The following is a 17,313-nucleotide window of genomic DNA, read 5'->3' as shown; positions in this document are numbered from 1 at the left end:
AATACATTAGTGCTAATACTCAAGCTCTACGTAACAACAGGGTGTTTTAATGACCATATAATTATTTTTTTCAACAGTAACTGTTAGTTTGTTCGCTCGACACCAGTCACAAAACTTCTGAAAATCTACATTTATGGGGGTAAGATTAATCTCGTTTCCTTCGATAGATTTGAATGAGCTGATGTCATCTGCGAAAAGCCGAAACTGGAAGGAGTTGGTAGACTTTGTCATGTCGTTGATATATATTAAGAATAGAATGGGGCCAAGAATTGATCCTTGTGGGACGCCGCAATGGATGTGTTTACAAGGGGGTGATATATTGTCAATTTAGTAACGTATTGCTGTCTGTTTGTGCTCTAATTTATGAACTAAGATGTCATGGTTTATGGTATCAAATGCTTTTTTAAGGTCAAAGTGACGAATCCATTGTCTATTTGTTCACTAATATCAGAAACAAGGTCTGTAATAGCCACTTTTGTGTTATGTTTTTGCGGAATCCAAATTGTGTATCTAAAAGAATATGTTTAGTTTCAAGATAATTGATAAACTGTTTATTTACAAGTGACTATAATTTTACTAAAAATGTAGGGAGAATTGAAATGGGTCTATAGTTGCTGACGTCGGCTGCACCATTTAAAAAAAACAAATTGGTATTATTTTGGCTATTGTTAAAAGAATCTGGGAATATTCCTTGGCTCAGTGAACAATTTGTGATGTGTGCAAGAGGACGAGCGATGATATGGGCAGCATGTGTGACAAGTCTCGGGTGAATATTGTCGTATCCAACAGCTTTACCTGTAAGTTCTCATTTGAAACATCTTCTTCAGAGACATGGTGGAAGAAGAAAGAGTTGAGATAGTTACCGTGGAGATTTTGGTGACTGATGTAATATTTGATGCAAGGCTTAGACTAATGATTGTGAAAAAATCGTTATATTCGTTCGCTATATCACTTCGCTGTGTTACAAATTTGGGGTTACAGAATTCAGAAATTTCATAGCTACTTCAAATCCCAAGAAACATGCCTGCAAAGAAAGGGAAAAGACAATAAATATATATAATATATAATTATAATACGCTCTGACTAGTCTAAACTGAGTAAATAGTCGTGGTCGTCATGAGTACACATTTATTTATCATTCAAGAAGATAATCAGATATGTAAGATAAATCCCTAGAACTTTCTGAATACATTTTACTTTTTGAAACAGGTATCGATACTATTTAAGAGCCATGCAATGATGGTTGATTAATGAACTAGTAAATATATATAACAATCTGCCAATCCAAAAAGTAAATTTCTCAATTAGTCAACACCAATTATGCAACCAAAAACCCATAATTACGTGTTAATGGCAATAAGAACGATGCCTTGTGAATGACTGGTTTGATAACATAATACTACTTACTACATTAGCTGCTAATGCCCTGTAAATGACTGGTTTGATAACTTAGTACTACTTACTTCGTTAGCTGGCAATGCCCTGTAAATGACCGCTTTAATAACTTAGTAATACTTACTGCATTAGCTGGGAATGCCCTGAGAAGGACTGGTGTCATACCCTTATACATAGCTCGAATGCCTTCGTTTCTAACGAGATCCATGAATACACTACGCATACCATTGGGATACTTCCCTTCCGGAGCTACGTCAGATGAAATAAAAACAGATAGAAAATGTTTAATTAAAGAATCGGAACTGAACATAAACTTTTAACAAACCTATTGCTGACATACAACAGAACGTTTTCTAGTCTTTACGCATAGAAAACTTTTAGATTACTTTTGTGTGTCATTGGCCTAGTAGTCTTGAAAGACTAATGCTACTACACTATTTAAGCTGTCCTGTTTTTGTTTTTAATTTCCGTTCGTCCCCGGTAGTGCAGTCTTTAGGTCTGGTAGGATTAGAGTCACACCCTGCCATACATAACCAGTGAAAATTAAAACAGGATATAATATAACATTTTGCTCATAACATCTCTCATGATGACAACTCTCATCACATGACCTGATTGCGACTTAAATATGTCGATTTTAATCAAATATGTTTATTAGTGTATTTGAACTGTGTAGGGATGACTAGAAAATACTAGAAAATACGAAAGACTGGCTGCAGACTTACGAAGGAGAGAGTACATATAAATCAAAATAGCAATAATTAGGATAATTAGAATAGAGTAATACAGTGCGAGTCCTTCAAGACTACAGTTATGCTAATATTTCATGATACAGGTTGCATTACTTTTGTGTATTTTAATTTATGAAAAAGACATTAATTTTTTTCTTTGTCATAATTATGTGTTAGTGGCATGAGAATATTTTTATATATAGTGTCAATTTCTCTTTGTTGTAGCTACATTTATGTTTCTTATACTACTGTGATTTGCATAAGTCATGTGTTGATAACGAAGATTTCCTTTACTATTTCAATTGACTTACCAGTCTGCAGCCTTGATTTGAGAGTGTCTGGTGGAATAGCTACCAACCAATTAAAGACACCTGCCATACCGCCAGCAACTAATGTACTTCCGACACTGAGTTCATTGGGGCTATAGTATAGAAAGCACAGATTATAATTTTCTATATCATAGACATAATATTCTTTTACACAAAAATAGTAATATTACATTAACAATAATAATAGCATTTTGTAATGACCTGTCATTGAGTCTAGTTTTATTACAAATGTACAGGACGTATCATTATAATGTATATGTATTTAAATAGATATATAATTTTGTCGTGTTGTACAAAACACCTGACCGCTGACCTCATTTTTTACAGTTAAAACTTGTTTTATTTGCAAAGAATTTAGCCAAGTACAAAATAGATTTCTTTACCTACAACTGAAATATCTGATTATAGTAGTTATCACTATGGAGGATTTACTGTGATAAGTTGTGACGAGTACTTGACTATTTTACATTTAATACATTTTCCACATTCTATGTTTGCACGAAATGAATTTTAGGATCAGGTAATTTTCCAATGAGTTTGTACGAAATACATTTGAAAAGTATGTTTTTCATCTTATATTGTAGTTGTTCTGGCATTGTCTTATTTCCAAAGTAATATTGATCAATAACAAAATCGAGAAAATATTTAATAAAATGTTGAGTCTAACCCTTTTCCTGCAGGAGCCAGAGATTTCTTCAGCCACTCATACACCATAAAATACAAGCCGGTAGATGGTACATCTAACAGGGTATAAAGGAACAAATAAAATGAATCAGAATTTACACTAACAAATGTTCCAAAAAACTGCAGTGTTATCTAATAATTTCTAACGAATCTTAACGATCAGCATGAAATATAGCGTAACCTAAATCATAGATACACAATGAAACAGAAAGAATACATAATGTGCATTGACAACTTCGTGTTTCATATCTAGGGCTTATAAAACTCAATTACCTGAATCAAAATTTGAAACTCTCAACTTTTTACAATACAGAGAGTAATCACACAATCGTCATTTATAGAGACTTCTACTGTTTATGCATCATCATATGTACAAGAACACAGGTCCAACTACAAGAAAATAGTCTGTCATTATGTTACCTCTAAGAAGAGTTAATAAGGTGCCTTTGTAAACTCCTCTGAATAGTCCAGCTTCTCTGTACAACTGTTTTGCACAGTCAGCAGGACCTGTGTATATAGCAGTACCATGAGATTGTTGGATCTGCAATAGAGTGTAATATAAAATTATTGTCAGAGATGAAATGATATCTGTTTGTAAACAATGTCAAATTACAGCTCTCTTTTTTTACCGTCAGCATCCATCACATGGATAATTACAATAGTGTAAAAAGAAAGTGGGTTTATTGCCAAATGACGACAGAAAACAGTTGCCTTGTGATGATATTATGGCTTACCTGAAGAAGGCACTTAATTCTTTCAGCAGGAGCCAGGATAACAGTTGTGAAAACACCGGCTAACATTCCAGCTTTGAATAACTGTGAATACCTGGTTATTGAAATAAGGACAGACAACTCTAACAAAAACAGTATCTAAGAATGGCATCAAGTTACCGATAATGCATATATTTACTACTGTAATGCTGATCTATCATAAGTTTTTGTTAGACGACTAGATACATGGATATCAGTTCTTAAGTTGTATACTTGAAAGCAACATTGATACTCTTGCAAGCCTGATAAGTACATGTACATGCTAGTTATATGGGTACAAAGCAGATACTCGAAATTGTGAACAACTGTACCCCTTCGAACCTACACGATTTGTATACATCTTCAGACTCTCTGCAAAAGCATTGCCTCAAGCAATTGTATCAGCATTCAAAAAGAGTACATATTCGTAACTGAGAACACACTGTTGTCTTAGAATAATTCCTATACCATTATTTGCATGACAAACCAATGCATCTATATTTAAATGATCTTTCATTTTCTAGCCATGATAATACAGTATGTCAAAATGACACCTGGTCTACACAAAACTCCGTTTATAGTTGACCAAGACACGCATGTTTCTGTCACTAACATTCAGCATTTGTACTGATGCTCGAGAGTCAACATTTATGATACAACTAATACACTATAATGCTTTAACAGTGACATAAACTTACGTGAGTGCTTCATTTGGATCTTTCTGTTGAATTTTTTTACCAACTCCAAAACCAAAGAAACAGATCGAAAACATAGGAGAAACAGTAAGTAATGGAGTTGCCATGCCTTTATACAGACCTAAAAATCCCTGTCAAAAACAAAACAAAAATTAAAACTAAAAACTAAAACAAAACAAAACTTCAAAAAAAAATTAAAAACCATAGGACAACTTTAACGTGGCCATATGAGTGACATTTAGTTCTTTATTTTCAATTCAAAAAACAATTTTGATATTTATTTTTCCTTGAGATAAAACAACATATACCAAGTCCCTGTTTGTAACTAAAACTATAAAAATTTTAAAACATGAGAAATGTTTGTTATTGTACACACAGTAACAAACATTTTGCGTATTCTGTAGCTTTTTGTAATTTATTCAGTTACGTACAAAGATGGACTTTGTATATTGTAGTTTACACTATTTTTATCAAGTATGGCCACTTTAATTGATATCTACAAATTACTTATTGTTTTATACCAGTATATTGATGGCGCAAATCGAGAGATGTGATTGGTCTAGACATCGAACTAGCACGTCTAAAATGTGCGATAATGCACGGATGGCTTGCGTCCAAATTTTTTCGTCTACGAGCGTTGAGTTGTAGTCCGCCGTGATACTGATAGTGAACTCTGCGAATTGTCAGAGGAGGATTTTCTCTCAATGAGACAATATTTTATGAGAAATTATGAAGGAAATTTCGAAAGCAACCAAGTCATCGCGTATTTGTACAAATCATCGCCTACTACATGTACTAAGGTCAAGGCATGCACGAGATCGGTCCCAGCCTCGGCGCGGCGCGGCTTGAGTGGAAACATTGGTGAGCTGTCCTGTCCTGTCATAAAATGAAGCAAGTGTAGGAGCTTACACTGGCCGAATTACCATTAATCTAAATAGAAATTTGTCTGAGATCCTGTCCTAGAGTATCAGTCATCAATCCGAGAGGGAAATCCTCAAACCCGAAAATCTACTGACGTAACTTCCAGTAATATAAATACATTGTAAATATCAACCTGCCGCCTAGCTGCAATAATTGTAGCGTTTAATGTGATTTTGAAGGCTTTTTCGTTTATTTCGTTCCGACGTTTAACCCGAATCAAACGCTACAATTCCTGTAACGCAAACGCAAATAGACGAGACCACATTGAAAACGCGAGCTAGGTGTCAGCGTACTGCCCGTTTCAAACTGCTGCATGCCTTGCTACATTTGTCGATTTTGACGGATTTGGGGTACCTCTAGATCTGAAGACTTCTTTGGTCTTGAAGGCTCCGTAATTAATGTTGGCGTTAGGAAATGTCCGATATTTTGCCAGGTAAGGCGTAATTTAGCAGAAAAGTCCGCCCAACTTTGCGATTCAGATCTGAATCGGTTCCATCTATTTGTGTTTGCATTAGAGGAATTGTAGCGTTTGATTCGAGTTAAACGTCGGAACGAAAACAGAGGAAAAAGCCCTCAAAATCCCCCGGGGGGGGGGCAACTCCCATAGGCGGCTATACGGGGAGGGTCCGCGCGAAAGGGGTCGATTTTGTATGCTGGTTGGTATCAGAAAGGGTATACTTTTCATGAAGTGTTGGTATCAGAAAGGGTCTGTAAATTATGCAATCTGGAAGCATTTCAACCTGTTTTTCTTCCATGAAAACTTCTCTCGTCGCTCATGCCACTTCAGATCTAGGGCCACCTCCACCTGAATACCCCTGATTTTAGTCACAGCATGCAATATTCCTGCAACCATAACCAGACTGAGCTCGAGCGTGTCTCCAGCAATGGTATAATGTGTAAAGATCCAAAAATCCAAGAACCGGACCATAATGATAATTATCAACATATAGATGATGATGGGGTTATCAGATTTGTAGTGCCACCATCAACACAAGACAACAGACTGAGTGCTAGTGGACTGAGACGGTTACGGCGAACAATGACATTTCGATCAGTACCGTAGCCTGGAGGGGGGGCAAGGGGGGCAGCTGCCCTCCCCCCTGAGATTTTGGAAAAAAGAAAGAAAAAAAGCTACTTTTTGAACACATAGCGATGCTATTAAAATCGTCATTTACGTGACGATTCCTAGCATGCGCGATTTAAATATGGATAGTTTTTGGAATATTTGGTGGCCCTGAAAAACTATTAAACTAGGTACTACGCAGTTTAAGATCCACTATTTGAAGATATTTCTTTCAATAATTGTGTTCGACGTTGTCTTTGGTTAAAATGTTGTTTGATATAATTATCTCATTGCACACTGACACTAGCGTTATTCCGCAATTCATTTAGAGGCGACAATTTGCTATGGAAAGAATGGCCCTCAGTAAACAGAGCTGTACCTTCGACATCAAAATCCAAACTTCAATTTCCATTATAATGATAATGGCAAGGATAATTCACTGAGTTCACCTTGGGTTCCGACATAAACGAGGCCATAACAGTTTTGGAATTTGGGTAAAGAAAATGATTATTAAATTTGTTGTGTTACTTATTTGAGAAAGCACCATCCATTGTTTTACTTTGAATGTGACATCTTTTCGGCAACTACTTTGAAAGATACGACATTAGGCCAGAAAAAAATGAAAAAGCTGTTCAACCTACCCATATATTTTTTTCTGGTCATGGGCAATATATCCTCATGCGGGCTTCGCATTTTTTTTCAAAATTAAGAACATTTCTTTATATTTTCTGAATAGTTCATGTAACAGAGGTATACATTGGAGTCTATTCCAAATTATATAATATCTTATACAGTGGTTTACTTGGCTCCGATGTTGCATACAAGCATGAATTGAGATCCAATGTGCACTAAAAAGAATTGAACAAAAGTTTACGACCATTTGGCCATCACCAGTCTGAAAGTCTTGAAATGTTTTGCTCTTTATTCGGGATTTTTGGAACCAAATTAAACTTCATGAGAAGTCATTTAACATGTTCACATCCGCATAATATCTTTCAGCTTTGCCACAATAATACACTTCCAGATAATATGTAATGCATAGCATAATTGTTTCAATTCTGGTATTTTATTATGTCTATATATGGTTTGATATTATATGCCTCTAAATGGCCTCCTACACTGTCTTATTTTCAATTTTTTTTTCACCTTTGGAGTTGTCTCCTTCCAATGCATCATTGTACCATATGATTTGATATCTCCACTGTAGTGTAGGTGACAGAAGGGGTGGCTAAAATAATGCTCGAGATTCAATTGGCGGGACTTAACATTTTTTGAGAAGAGAGGATGAGATGAACTACAACATTTGTTTGCAGACAAATTGCATGAGATAGTATCAAGACGACTGAACTAAACTGAACTAAACTGAACTAAACTTGACCTGAAATATTTTGCTATCATTATATATAGTTTGTTTTATCCTTGTCAAGCATTGTGAAAAAATGAAATCGACCTACTTACCCAATGTGATGGGTTAGTTTACCCGTTGACCAGCATTTTTTTTCTGACCTTACAAATGATATTTAATTGCGTATGCTAAAATATATATTATGTAAATTGAATGCAAATTTATGCAAATTAGCATTTTCCTAAATTTTAAATGCACGATTGCACCAAGACAAAGTTCTCCCCCCCCCCCCCGGCAATTTGGTCAGGCTACGGCCCTGTCGATTGTACTTAGACTAATTAAAATGGAAAGGGTATCCTTTTTTGCATAAAAGTGGTATCACAACAGTTTGGGTTTTAATGCTTGTGAGGAGCCCCCCCCCCCCGTAATGTTACCCATGGAGTTGCCCCCCCCCCCCCCCGGGTCAAAATCACATCAAACGCTACAATTATTGCAGCTAACTGCCGCCATGTCTATGTCTCACTTTACCGAGTCGCGAATTCGGCCGGGAACGATCGAAGCACGCTGTATTCAATAAACCACATCAAGTTTATAACTTGAGTCAAACATGTTGTTTATTCATCACTATGCACTTTTAATGAGCCGATCGATGTACAGATTATCCCTAGAAACGACGAGCAGATAAAATAAATCCAGTCGCTGCACAACGGTCACGTCATTGTTGAGGCCAATCAGCAAGCTGTACTTGAAAGCAGCGTTATTGTTATGCAAATTACTCACAGAGGCGCATATGAAACGAGAAAACGTTAGTTCTTATCTTGTTTCCGACATTTTCAATATACTAGTATAATATAATAGCGATAAACCACCCCCTGGGGAAAGTATACCATCCCCAGGGGGTGGTTAATTCTATTCATTGTTAATTTATATCACATGTTAAATACCATCCCTGTTTGAAACTATCACAATCAAATTATTAACTTGTTTGTCCATGTTTCGCTGCATGTGCTTATGTGACACTAATAAAGCATTTGAACTTGAACTGAAAGATCTAATCACTTTTGTGTGTGTAAATGAACTCATGAATACATTATTTAGACAGGGTATAAAGAATACCATTGAATGGTTATTTTCATTTTCCACTCAAAATACTAATGTGTATTCATTACCAATAAAAGAAATACTTATATAGAAATACATGTAAATGTATACCGACATGTTACATATTGTCACTATATCTTTAAATATGTACTGTCATAAGAGAAATGGTGCTCAATAAATCAACAACTTACTTCATTCCGCACTGTTTTAAGAGCACAGTCAAATGCTCCTTTAAACATAGGAGATTGCCCTGGAGCAGGTACTGGTTGGGTTTGAAGTCTCACCTGAAACATAACGACGACAGAACACATTTAATACTCCATGATTGATTTCGCATTTTAACATATTCACATAAACAAGACCTCGTAGCACAGATATGCGACTGTTCGACTCTTCTAAGATTTCCTATAAAAAGTTCTTAAATAGTTTTTATGAATTTTCAACACTTTTATCAGCATGTTTGTGATGTTAGTTTTGTCTATATTGTACCATTCCTGGCCCTTTTAATGTACAACATTGTGTTGTGGTTGTGTGATTGTGATGTGTCTATTTTGTAGAATCTTGGCCACCTTGGAAAGAAGTACTGGCTACTTAAGGAGCTACCAAGGATAAATAAAGTAAATAAATAAATAAATGAATAAATAAATACATATAAGATTCCAAAACAGAGGTTTTAGACACAAAGCACATATTTAGTTCAAAGAAAAACAAAGAACACTAAATACTTTAAATTATTTGTTGCCTGCCAAATGTTTTCAGTTACTGGCAAGTGAACTCGATTTGCAGGAGAAATTGGCCAGTGTCCAAGGGAACGGGAACTGATAAATGTCGAAATATGTATTTACATATTAAACTTGTGATTTTGACAAAAAGCTATCCTATGTATTTGGTATCATTAAAATCAAAACCCATTACTATGTACACCATCCACATAGTTGACCGTCAACTACAATATGTATTTACTCAATGGATGTTACAATTTTTGTTGATTGGGCGATGATATTTCGTTTTTCACACTCATGCTTTATAATAATTCAATATTGATCATTTAATTGATTTGGAGAAAATATGTATCGAAGTTCAGAGGCAAGGTTCACCTTGCAGAGTTTTTTTATAAACCTCTCTCGAAATATGTTAGATTATGTTTTGTAAGAGAGTAGCGATGGAAATATAATTAATTGTTATCACTTCATTTACAGTCAGGTTATAAATCAATGTGGCCATACAAAATGATTATATAATACTGTATAGTGATTGTACTGTGAGAGTTTGTCTATGCATTAATTATACCATGTTTTTCATAGCACATTGCATGGAATTTAATCTAAAGCGTCATCAAATACCGTCTGTGTGCGGGCAGGTTTCCCGGTAGATTATTTACCCAGAATTTCCACGCAATACTAGTGTAAATGTAAAAATCTTCAGAATAACTACATATTTCTAAATCGTTGTTTAAGACAATCAATCTTTGAATTAGGTACTAACAGAAAATGAATCAACATTACAGTGAATTTCACGTGACATGATAACATTGTGTGGTCCGAGTCTTGACTGGTAGGTTTAAGGGAAATGCATGGACGATAAACAAAGTATTTAATTGATGAATCCTAATGTACACCATTCACAGAGGTTAAATACATAAAGTAAATAAATAAATGTCCAATGAAAAAAAAACTAAAATTTGTTAATTAGTTGTTGCCTGCCAAATGTTTTCAGTTACGGTCAAGTAACAATAATTGGTCATAATGAGTTATGCCATCACTATTTCAATGGTAGGCTGATTGATAGATATATTTTTGCAGTTGGAGTACATCAGGACTCGATTCGGACAATGTCACAACTCACAACGGTGTTGTATTGCGGACATTGTCAGAATCGCGTCGCATACACATTTTGGAAGCAGGACTAGTTTAAGTGATTTGTTTACCTTCCACGGCCTATAACACATTTTGACTATTTTTATTTGAAGACATGTGAAAAGCTTGAATTAATTTTACTGGACTAAGAACTTTTTGTGTAGTGGCAACATCAGTAGCCACATCTTAGCTTGATTTTTGCCAATTTGGGTATTAATATAACGACATCAAACCGTACGTACAAAATGTATGTACATTTGAATAACAATAACATGTGAATGTGTACCGAGTGTGTAACATTATAACGTCTGTCATCCATGTTGCAGTGGCCGAATGCAAGGCCAACTAAATAATTTTAGGTGAACATCTCCCATCTACTCGGACGGACACTTTTTCTCTTCATACTTATAATATATAGATAGGTAAAATCTACCTTAATTGTGTCTAGTGGATGCCCTGTTATAACAAGGCATATCCCACCAAAGCCACCAGCGAGGACATTTTTAGCCGGACTGATCTCCGCCATGTCAGTTCAGTTCCGTCTAGTAGGTCCAACCGTTGTGTATGGCTCTGGAAGTTTAAAACACCCTTAAGTACGTGTGTAAATGTCAGTTCCTACAGAATTAACATTTGGAACTCCCTGTCAGGAAGGCTCAAAAACAGCAGAGAATATTAACATATTTAAATGCCTGTACAAAACCCACTGTTGGGATGCACAGTGCATGTAGCCACATGCTATGTTTTCGCATGTATATACTGTCAATTGTCTTGTTCCATTAATGTTGGACAACGTTTTATAATAGATTTGCTTGTCTGTCAGTTTCACTTTTCGTTTGTAGCGTTCCGTCATTTGTGTACCTTTTCCCCCCTCTCTACCTTTTCGTGTTGTGTATTGAGTTAATCGGACACGAACTTCCACACCGATTTACGTATTTGTTGCGTAAATTAAGAATTTCGCCACTCCATTTGATTTAAATATTGGGCAAAAACATTGGTATTGTGGTATTTTAATCACCGTTACACTAAAGTTGATTGTTTTTGCAAAGGAAATATCATGAACACCGTCCTACTACTGAATTCGACCATGGGATTCGATCACAGTTCATGGCGCCGCTTGGCAGTCTATGTCTTGGGCCCGTAAACGTGAGCACTGTCCGATATCTGATACACTTCTTTGCTCCAGATAAGTAACATATTTTCGTTCAAAAACATCAAGATTTCATGGAAAATGTCATCTAGTTTGAACGGAGCACTGGGAGAAAATTATTACTGAAATATTTGTAGATTTAAATAAGAGCGAAATGATATTGAAGTGATTTTGCAACATTTCGCGTACTTTGCTGTAGCGAAAACACTGACAACTACGGCAGTGTTGTTACATACGGTAACTTAGTGATCGCCGATATTAGTGCTCTCAAAACCGATACCACAAGATTAGTATTGAATCAAAACTTTAGTATCGCCTGGTCTTTCGTACGAATGCTTGAGCATGACAATATGGCAGTTCCGGAGAAAACGGCGACGATCACGGGACTAGTCGATATCTGTCCGAAAACAGAGTCTGTCCGAAAACTACGACAGTGAGTGTACGGTACAATACAGGAAACACATGGCAGTCTCAGCTCCAAACTACTTCAAACTCTTGGCTTCGAACGACACGAATGACATCGTCTATTCTATTGATTTGAACAAAAGTACAAAGGAGTACATTACAATCACATGACGATGTCGTAAAAATTGTCATGTTACATTATTTTGAAGGATTTTGGCATGCATTGGTATATTTTGTAGTAGATACAACGATGTGTAACTGTAAACATATTCCACGTGGGTGGACTCACATCAACATATGTAGCTTCAATTCTTCCGTATGTCGTAATTCAATCTGCTATTTATATCACAGAAACATCAGTATTCTTTCTAGGAATGTACTATTGCTAAAAATGTATATTTCCCTTCATAAGATGACTGTATATGGCGCATTCCAGCCTCCAAGTGTGATCGCTATGCTGGCCTTTTTACAAGTCACCATGTTGTGAAATAATTAATGTAATTAGGTCATACGTCATATATGACCAACAGGATCACAGCTTACAAAAAAGTGAGCAATTTCACCCAATCACGTTGGGTATATGATACTGGCAGAGCTATTCACTGACCACGCATTGAAAGTTGTCAACACTTTAATGCATTAGTACTACGCTACGTCTTTATCGTCATGGGACTGGGTACATCATACTACATGTACAATGTATATATCATGTGTCACGATCCAATATACATTAAAAACAGCTTTGCTTGTCACAGAGGAGAAGCCATTACCAATTCCTGCATTACCAAATGTAAATTCTAATTTTCTTGTCTTCCGCCTAATAGTGTCTAGTCTGGTACTTTTTACTTGGAAAATCTAGAGCGCGATCTCGTGCGCAATGGGTATTTTTATAGGGGCGCTCTTGTCTGTAAATGCGCAAATCTCGCAATCGCGCGTCCTGGAGAAAACACTGGTAGTAGTATGTATTACTATGAATAAAAAGCCAGTATGTAGTAGTATGTAGTGCTATTAATACAAAGCCAGTCTATAGTAGTATGTAGTGCTATGAATACAAAGCCAGTCTATAGTAGTATGTAGTGCTATGAATACAAAGCCAGTATGTATTAGTGTGCAGTGCTATGAAAACAAAGCCAGTATGTAGTGCTATGAATACAAAGCCAGTATGTAGTAGTATGTAGTACTATGAATACAAAGCCAGTATGCAGTGAGTATGTAGTGCTAGGAATACAAAGCCAGTATGCAGTGAGTATGTAGTACTATGAATACAAAGCCAGTATGTAGTAGTATGTAGTGCTATGAATACAAAGCTAGTATGTAGTAATATGTAGTACTATGAATACAAAGCCAGTATGTAGTAGTAGTAGTATGTAGTGTTATGAATACAAAGCCAGTATGTAGTGAGTATGTAGTGTTATGAATACAAAGCCAGTATGTAGTAGTATGTAGTGTTGTGAATACAAAGCCAGTATGTAGTAGTATGTATTGCTAGGAATACAAAGCCAGTATGTAGTGGTATGTAGTGCTATTAATACAAAGACAGTATGTAGTAGTATGTAGTGCTATGAATACAGAGCCAGTATGTAGTAGTATGTAGTGCTATGAATACAAAGCCAGTATGTAGTAGTATGTAGTGCTATGAATACAAAGCCAGTATGTAGTAGTATGTAGTGCTATGAATACAAAGCCAGTATGTAGTAGTATGTAGTGCTATGAATACAAAGCCAGTATGTAGTAGTATGTAGTGCTATGAATACAAAGCCAGTATGTAGTAGTATGTAGTGCTATGAATACAAAACCAGTATGTAGTTGTATGTAGTACTATGAATAGAAAGGCAGTATGTAGTAGTATGTAATGCTATGAATACAAAGCCAGTATGTAGTAGTATGAAGTACTGTGAATACAAAGCAAGTATGTAGTAGTATGTAGTGCTATGAATACAAAGCCAATATGTAATGAGTAAAACAATACTTCTTTTCTTGACATTTTACTTTTATTTTAATGCCATGCATTTACTATAGCAAAGATGTTTCCATTTCTTAAATTGACATTTAAAGAAACATTTGCATATAGGGTACGAAACGTCTATAAAAAGTAAAACCGATTTTCGTTCCACTCCTTTCGTAGCTGTTTCCCTTGATCTCGAGTAGATGCAGCCTATTTATAGTCAACATCTGACCTCTGACCTAAAATAAAGGTATACCCAACATGCAATGCACGACCCATATGAACGTCATCTTTTGAAAGTAGAAAATGAAGTAAAAATGCACTAACAAAAAGAAACAAATGGGTGGGTGGGTGGGTGGGTGGGTGGGAGCTACTTCAATATGCTCCACTCACTCCGGATAGGAAGAATAACTACAAGTATCCTGCAATGGTAAGGATATTGTCTAAGTTTTATTTATGCTTCCTATCCTCCGTTCGTTCCACTTCTTTCGTAGCTGACTTTGAAGTCAACTAAAAGACAAAAAATAGAAATCATGCTCACCTAAACATCTGACACTGTTTCCATCACATGGACATCTGGTGCAAGGACATCACACTTGTAACTGCTGCTCTTGTAGAACTTCTTTCCTATACCAGCGAGCTGGAGAATAAACTTCAACCAACGTCCAACTGTTGCAGAAACTACCGGTTTACCAGTAGCATAACTTACAAATGAATTATTATCAGACTTGCGGATACTCTGAACCCGCTTCAAAGATGCAGCCAAATAATAAACAACACAAATTCGCCTGTCTTCCTTGAAGGCTGGTAAACATAAAGTTTTCTTTGTTCTAGACGGTCTATCCATCTTAGATAGTCCCAAAGGCAATAATGTTGCTGTCCCCTGAGACAACGATACCTTCCCTAGTTTCAGAGATACAATGTCCGAACAGCGACCTGCTGTACATAATGCGACCAACATGACTGTTTTCAGTGTAAGAGCCTTTCGAGAGCGATCCTTAGCAGGAGACATATTTTTCAAACACTGTAGTACTAACTTAACATTCCATACCTCCGTATACTTAGGCAGTGGAGGCCTGGACACAAACACACCACGCATGAACTGCACACCAGAGGGTGGTTACCAAGACGATAGCCCTCAACTGGGAGGTGAACTGATGAAATTGTTGATCTGTAAACATCAATTGTTGTGTATTGCAAACCGTCTTCCACTAAATCTGACAGGAACTCTAAGATCACCGGTACAGATGCTGGAACAGGATCTTCTTTTTTCTTCTGACACCAACTACTCCAGCGACGCCATGCAGAATCATATTGTTTTGCTGTGCCTGATCGTAAGGACTGCAAGAGAATCCTGGACACTCTAGTAGAAATTCCTCTGGCTCTGAGGGTACTCCTGAGAGCTGCCACACGGCTAGTTGGAGCTGTTCTGACAGTGGATGAATTTCCTTTGTCACTGGGTTTGTCAGAAGATCAGGAAGTTGTGGCAGGAGTACTGGCCTGCTTGTGGCTAGAGACAGGAGATCGGTATACCACGGCTGTGCCGTCCAAAATGGTGTCACCAAGACTAGATGAGCTTGGTCCTGCCTGACCCTGTGCAACACTCTTGGTATTAGGGAGAATGGCGGAAAAGCATACCCTACCAGATGGCTCCAACTGATGGAAAACGCATCTACCCTCCATGCCTGTGGATCTGGTCTCCATGCCACAAACTTGCTGAATTGAGTATTCAATCTGGTTGCAAACAGATCTATCTGGGGTGAGATGGTAAGCTGAGCTATCGCTGCTTGACAAATTACTGGTAGAAGCTGCCACTCCAGATTCTCCTTGAAGACCCAAGATAAGTGATCGGCTGGTATGTTCTGTACGCCAGGCGGAAACTTGCTCGGAGCAGGATGATGCATTGCAGACACCACTTCCACATTTTTGTTGCAGTCTGGTTCAGTGTCCACGAATGTGTCCCTCCTTGATGATTGATATAAGCTACTATGGTAGCGTTGTCGCTCTGAACTTCCACACAACAATTTGTCAGGTCTTTCACGAGACTCTGTAGTGCTAGGAATGCAGCAAGTAGCTCTCTCTCATTTATGTGAAGAGAATTCTCGTTTACCTTCCACCTGCCTTGAGCAGTCAGATTTCCTCTATCATCTGCTGCTGACTGCCCCCAACCCATATCGGACGCATCCGTCTGAATAATAACCTCTGGGGGACACAGGAGAATGGATTTTCCATTCCAAACCTGAGGGCAATCTCTCCACCATTGCAGCTCGTCTCTTGCTTCTACTGAAAGCTTCCCACTTTAATCGTACAATCCTGAACTCTTTAGAGTCGAAATCTGATCTCTTTGGAGAGCCCGAAAATGAAGCGGCGCTACTGTAATGGCCTGAAGTGCTGCCAGCATGTGACCAAGACACTGAGATAACTGCCTGACTGACACTGTTGACTGGTTTAGAATACTGGAGCACTGTGTATGTAGTTGACACACTTTCTCCTCTGGAAGGCTGATTGTTATCTGTGTTGAATCTAAGATGAACCCCAGAAATTGAATTCTCTGCCTGGGTACCAGTTTTGACTTTTGTTGATTGAGGAGAAAACCAACTTTGTCAAGTAACTGGAGCGCTGTTTGGACATTGGACTGACAAATACTCTGCATTTCCTCCAAAATGAGTAGGTCGTCTATATAAATTACACATTGAATCCCTTGTTGACGAAGGCTTGCTACAACTGGCTTCATTATCTTTGTGAACACTCTGGGAGCACTTGCGATGCCGAATGGTAGAACCGCAAACTGGTACATTGTGCTCTTCCATATAAAGTGTAGGTACTTCCAGTGATGAATGAATACAGGGACGGTGGAGTATGCATGTAAGTGCTGCCATGTAATCTTTGCGACGTAGCATGCTCTTTACGTGTCGAATGCCTTCCATCTTAAAATGTTGATAATGAA

At 37.1% G+C, this 17,313-nt stretch overlaps 1 protein-coding gene across 1 annotated transcript; it reads right to left on the bottom strand.

Moving 5' to 3' along the window:
• Positions 1 to 961: 961 nt before the first annotated feature.
• LOC144440331 (mitochondrial carnitine/acylcarnitine carrier protein-like) lies at positions 962 to 11,395 on the bottom strand. The gene is made up of 9 exons (XM_078129689.1): positions 11,303 to 11,395; positions 9,205 to 9,297; positions 4,587 to 4,714; positions 3,874 to 3,964; positions 3,560 to 3,680; positions 3,123 to 3,195; positions 2,438 to 2,547; positions 1,520 to 1,644; positions 962 to 1,024 (listed from the first exon to the last, which is right to left on the bottom strand). Exons 1-9 carry the CDS (start codon positions 11,393 to 11,395, stop codon positions 962 to 964), a joined length of 897 nt encoding a protein of 298 aa, XP_077985815.1.
• Between the last annotated feature and the right edge of the window lie 5,918 nt (positions 11,396 to 17,313).

Source organism: Glandiceps talaboti, chromosome 9 (assembly GCF_964340395.1).
Source record: "Glandiceps talaboti chromosome 9, keGlaTala1.1, whole genome shotgun sequence".
Taxonomy (NCBI): domain Eukaryota; kingdom Metazoa; phylum Hemichordata; class Enteropneusta; family Spengelidae; genus Glandiceps; species Glandiceps talaboti.
The sequence above is the reverse complement of the archived record's forward strand: the minus strand, read 5'-3'. Positions and strand labels throughout refer to the sequence as shown.

What these genes read in the sequence shown, in the direction of transcription:
- LOC144440331 (XM_078129689.1), bottom strand. Translation starts at nt 11,395, where the DNA reads ATGGCGGAGATCAGTCCGGCTAAAAATGTCCTCGCTGGTGGCTTTGGT. An exon ending in GATCCAAATGAAGCACTCAC is followed by an intron (nt 3,965 to 4,586) that starts GTAAGTTTATGT and finishes TTCAATAACCAG; the next exon opens with GTATTCACAGTTATTCAAAG. An exon ending in GGGCATTCCCAGCTAATGCA is followed by an intron (nt 1,025 to 1,519) that starts GTAAGTATTACT and finishes CTTTCTTTGCAG; the next exon opens with GCATGTTTCTTGGGATTTGA.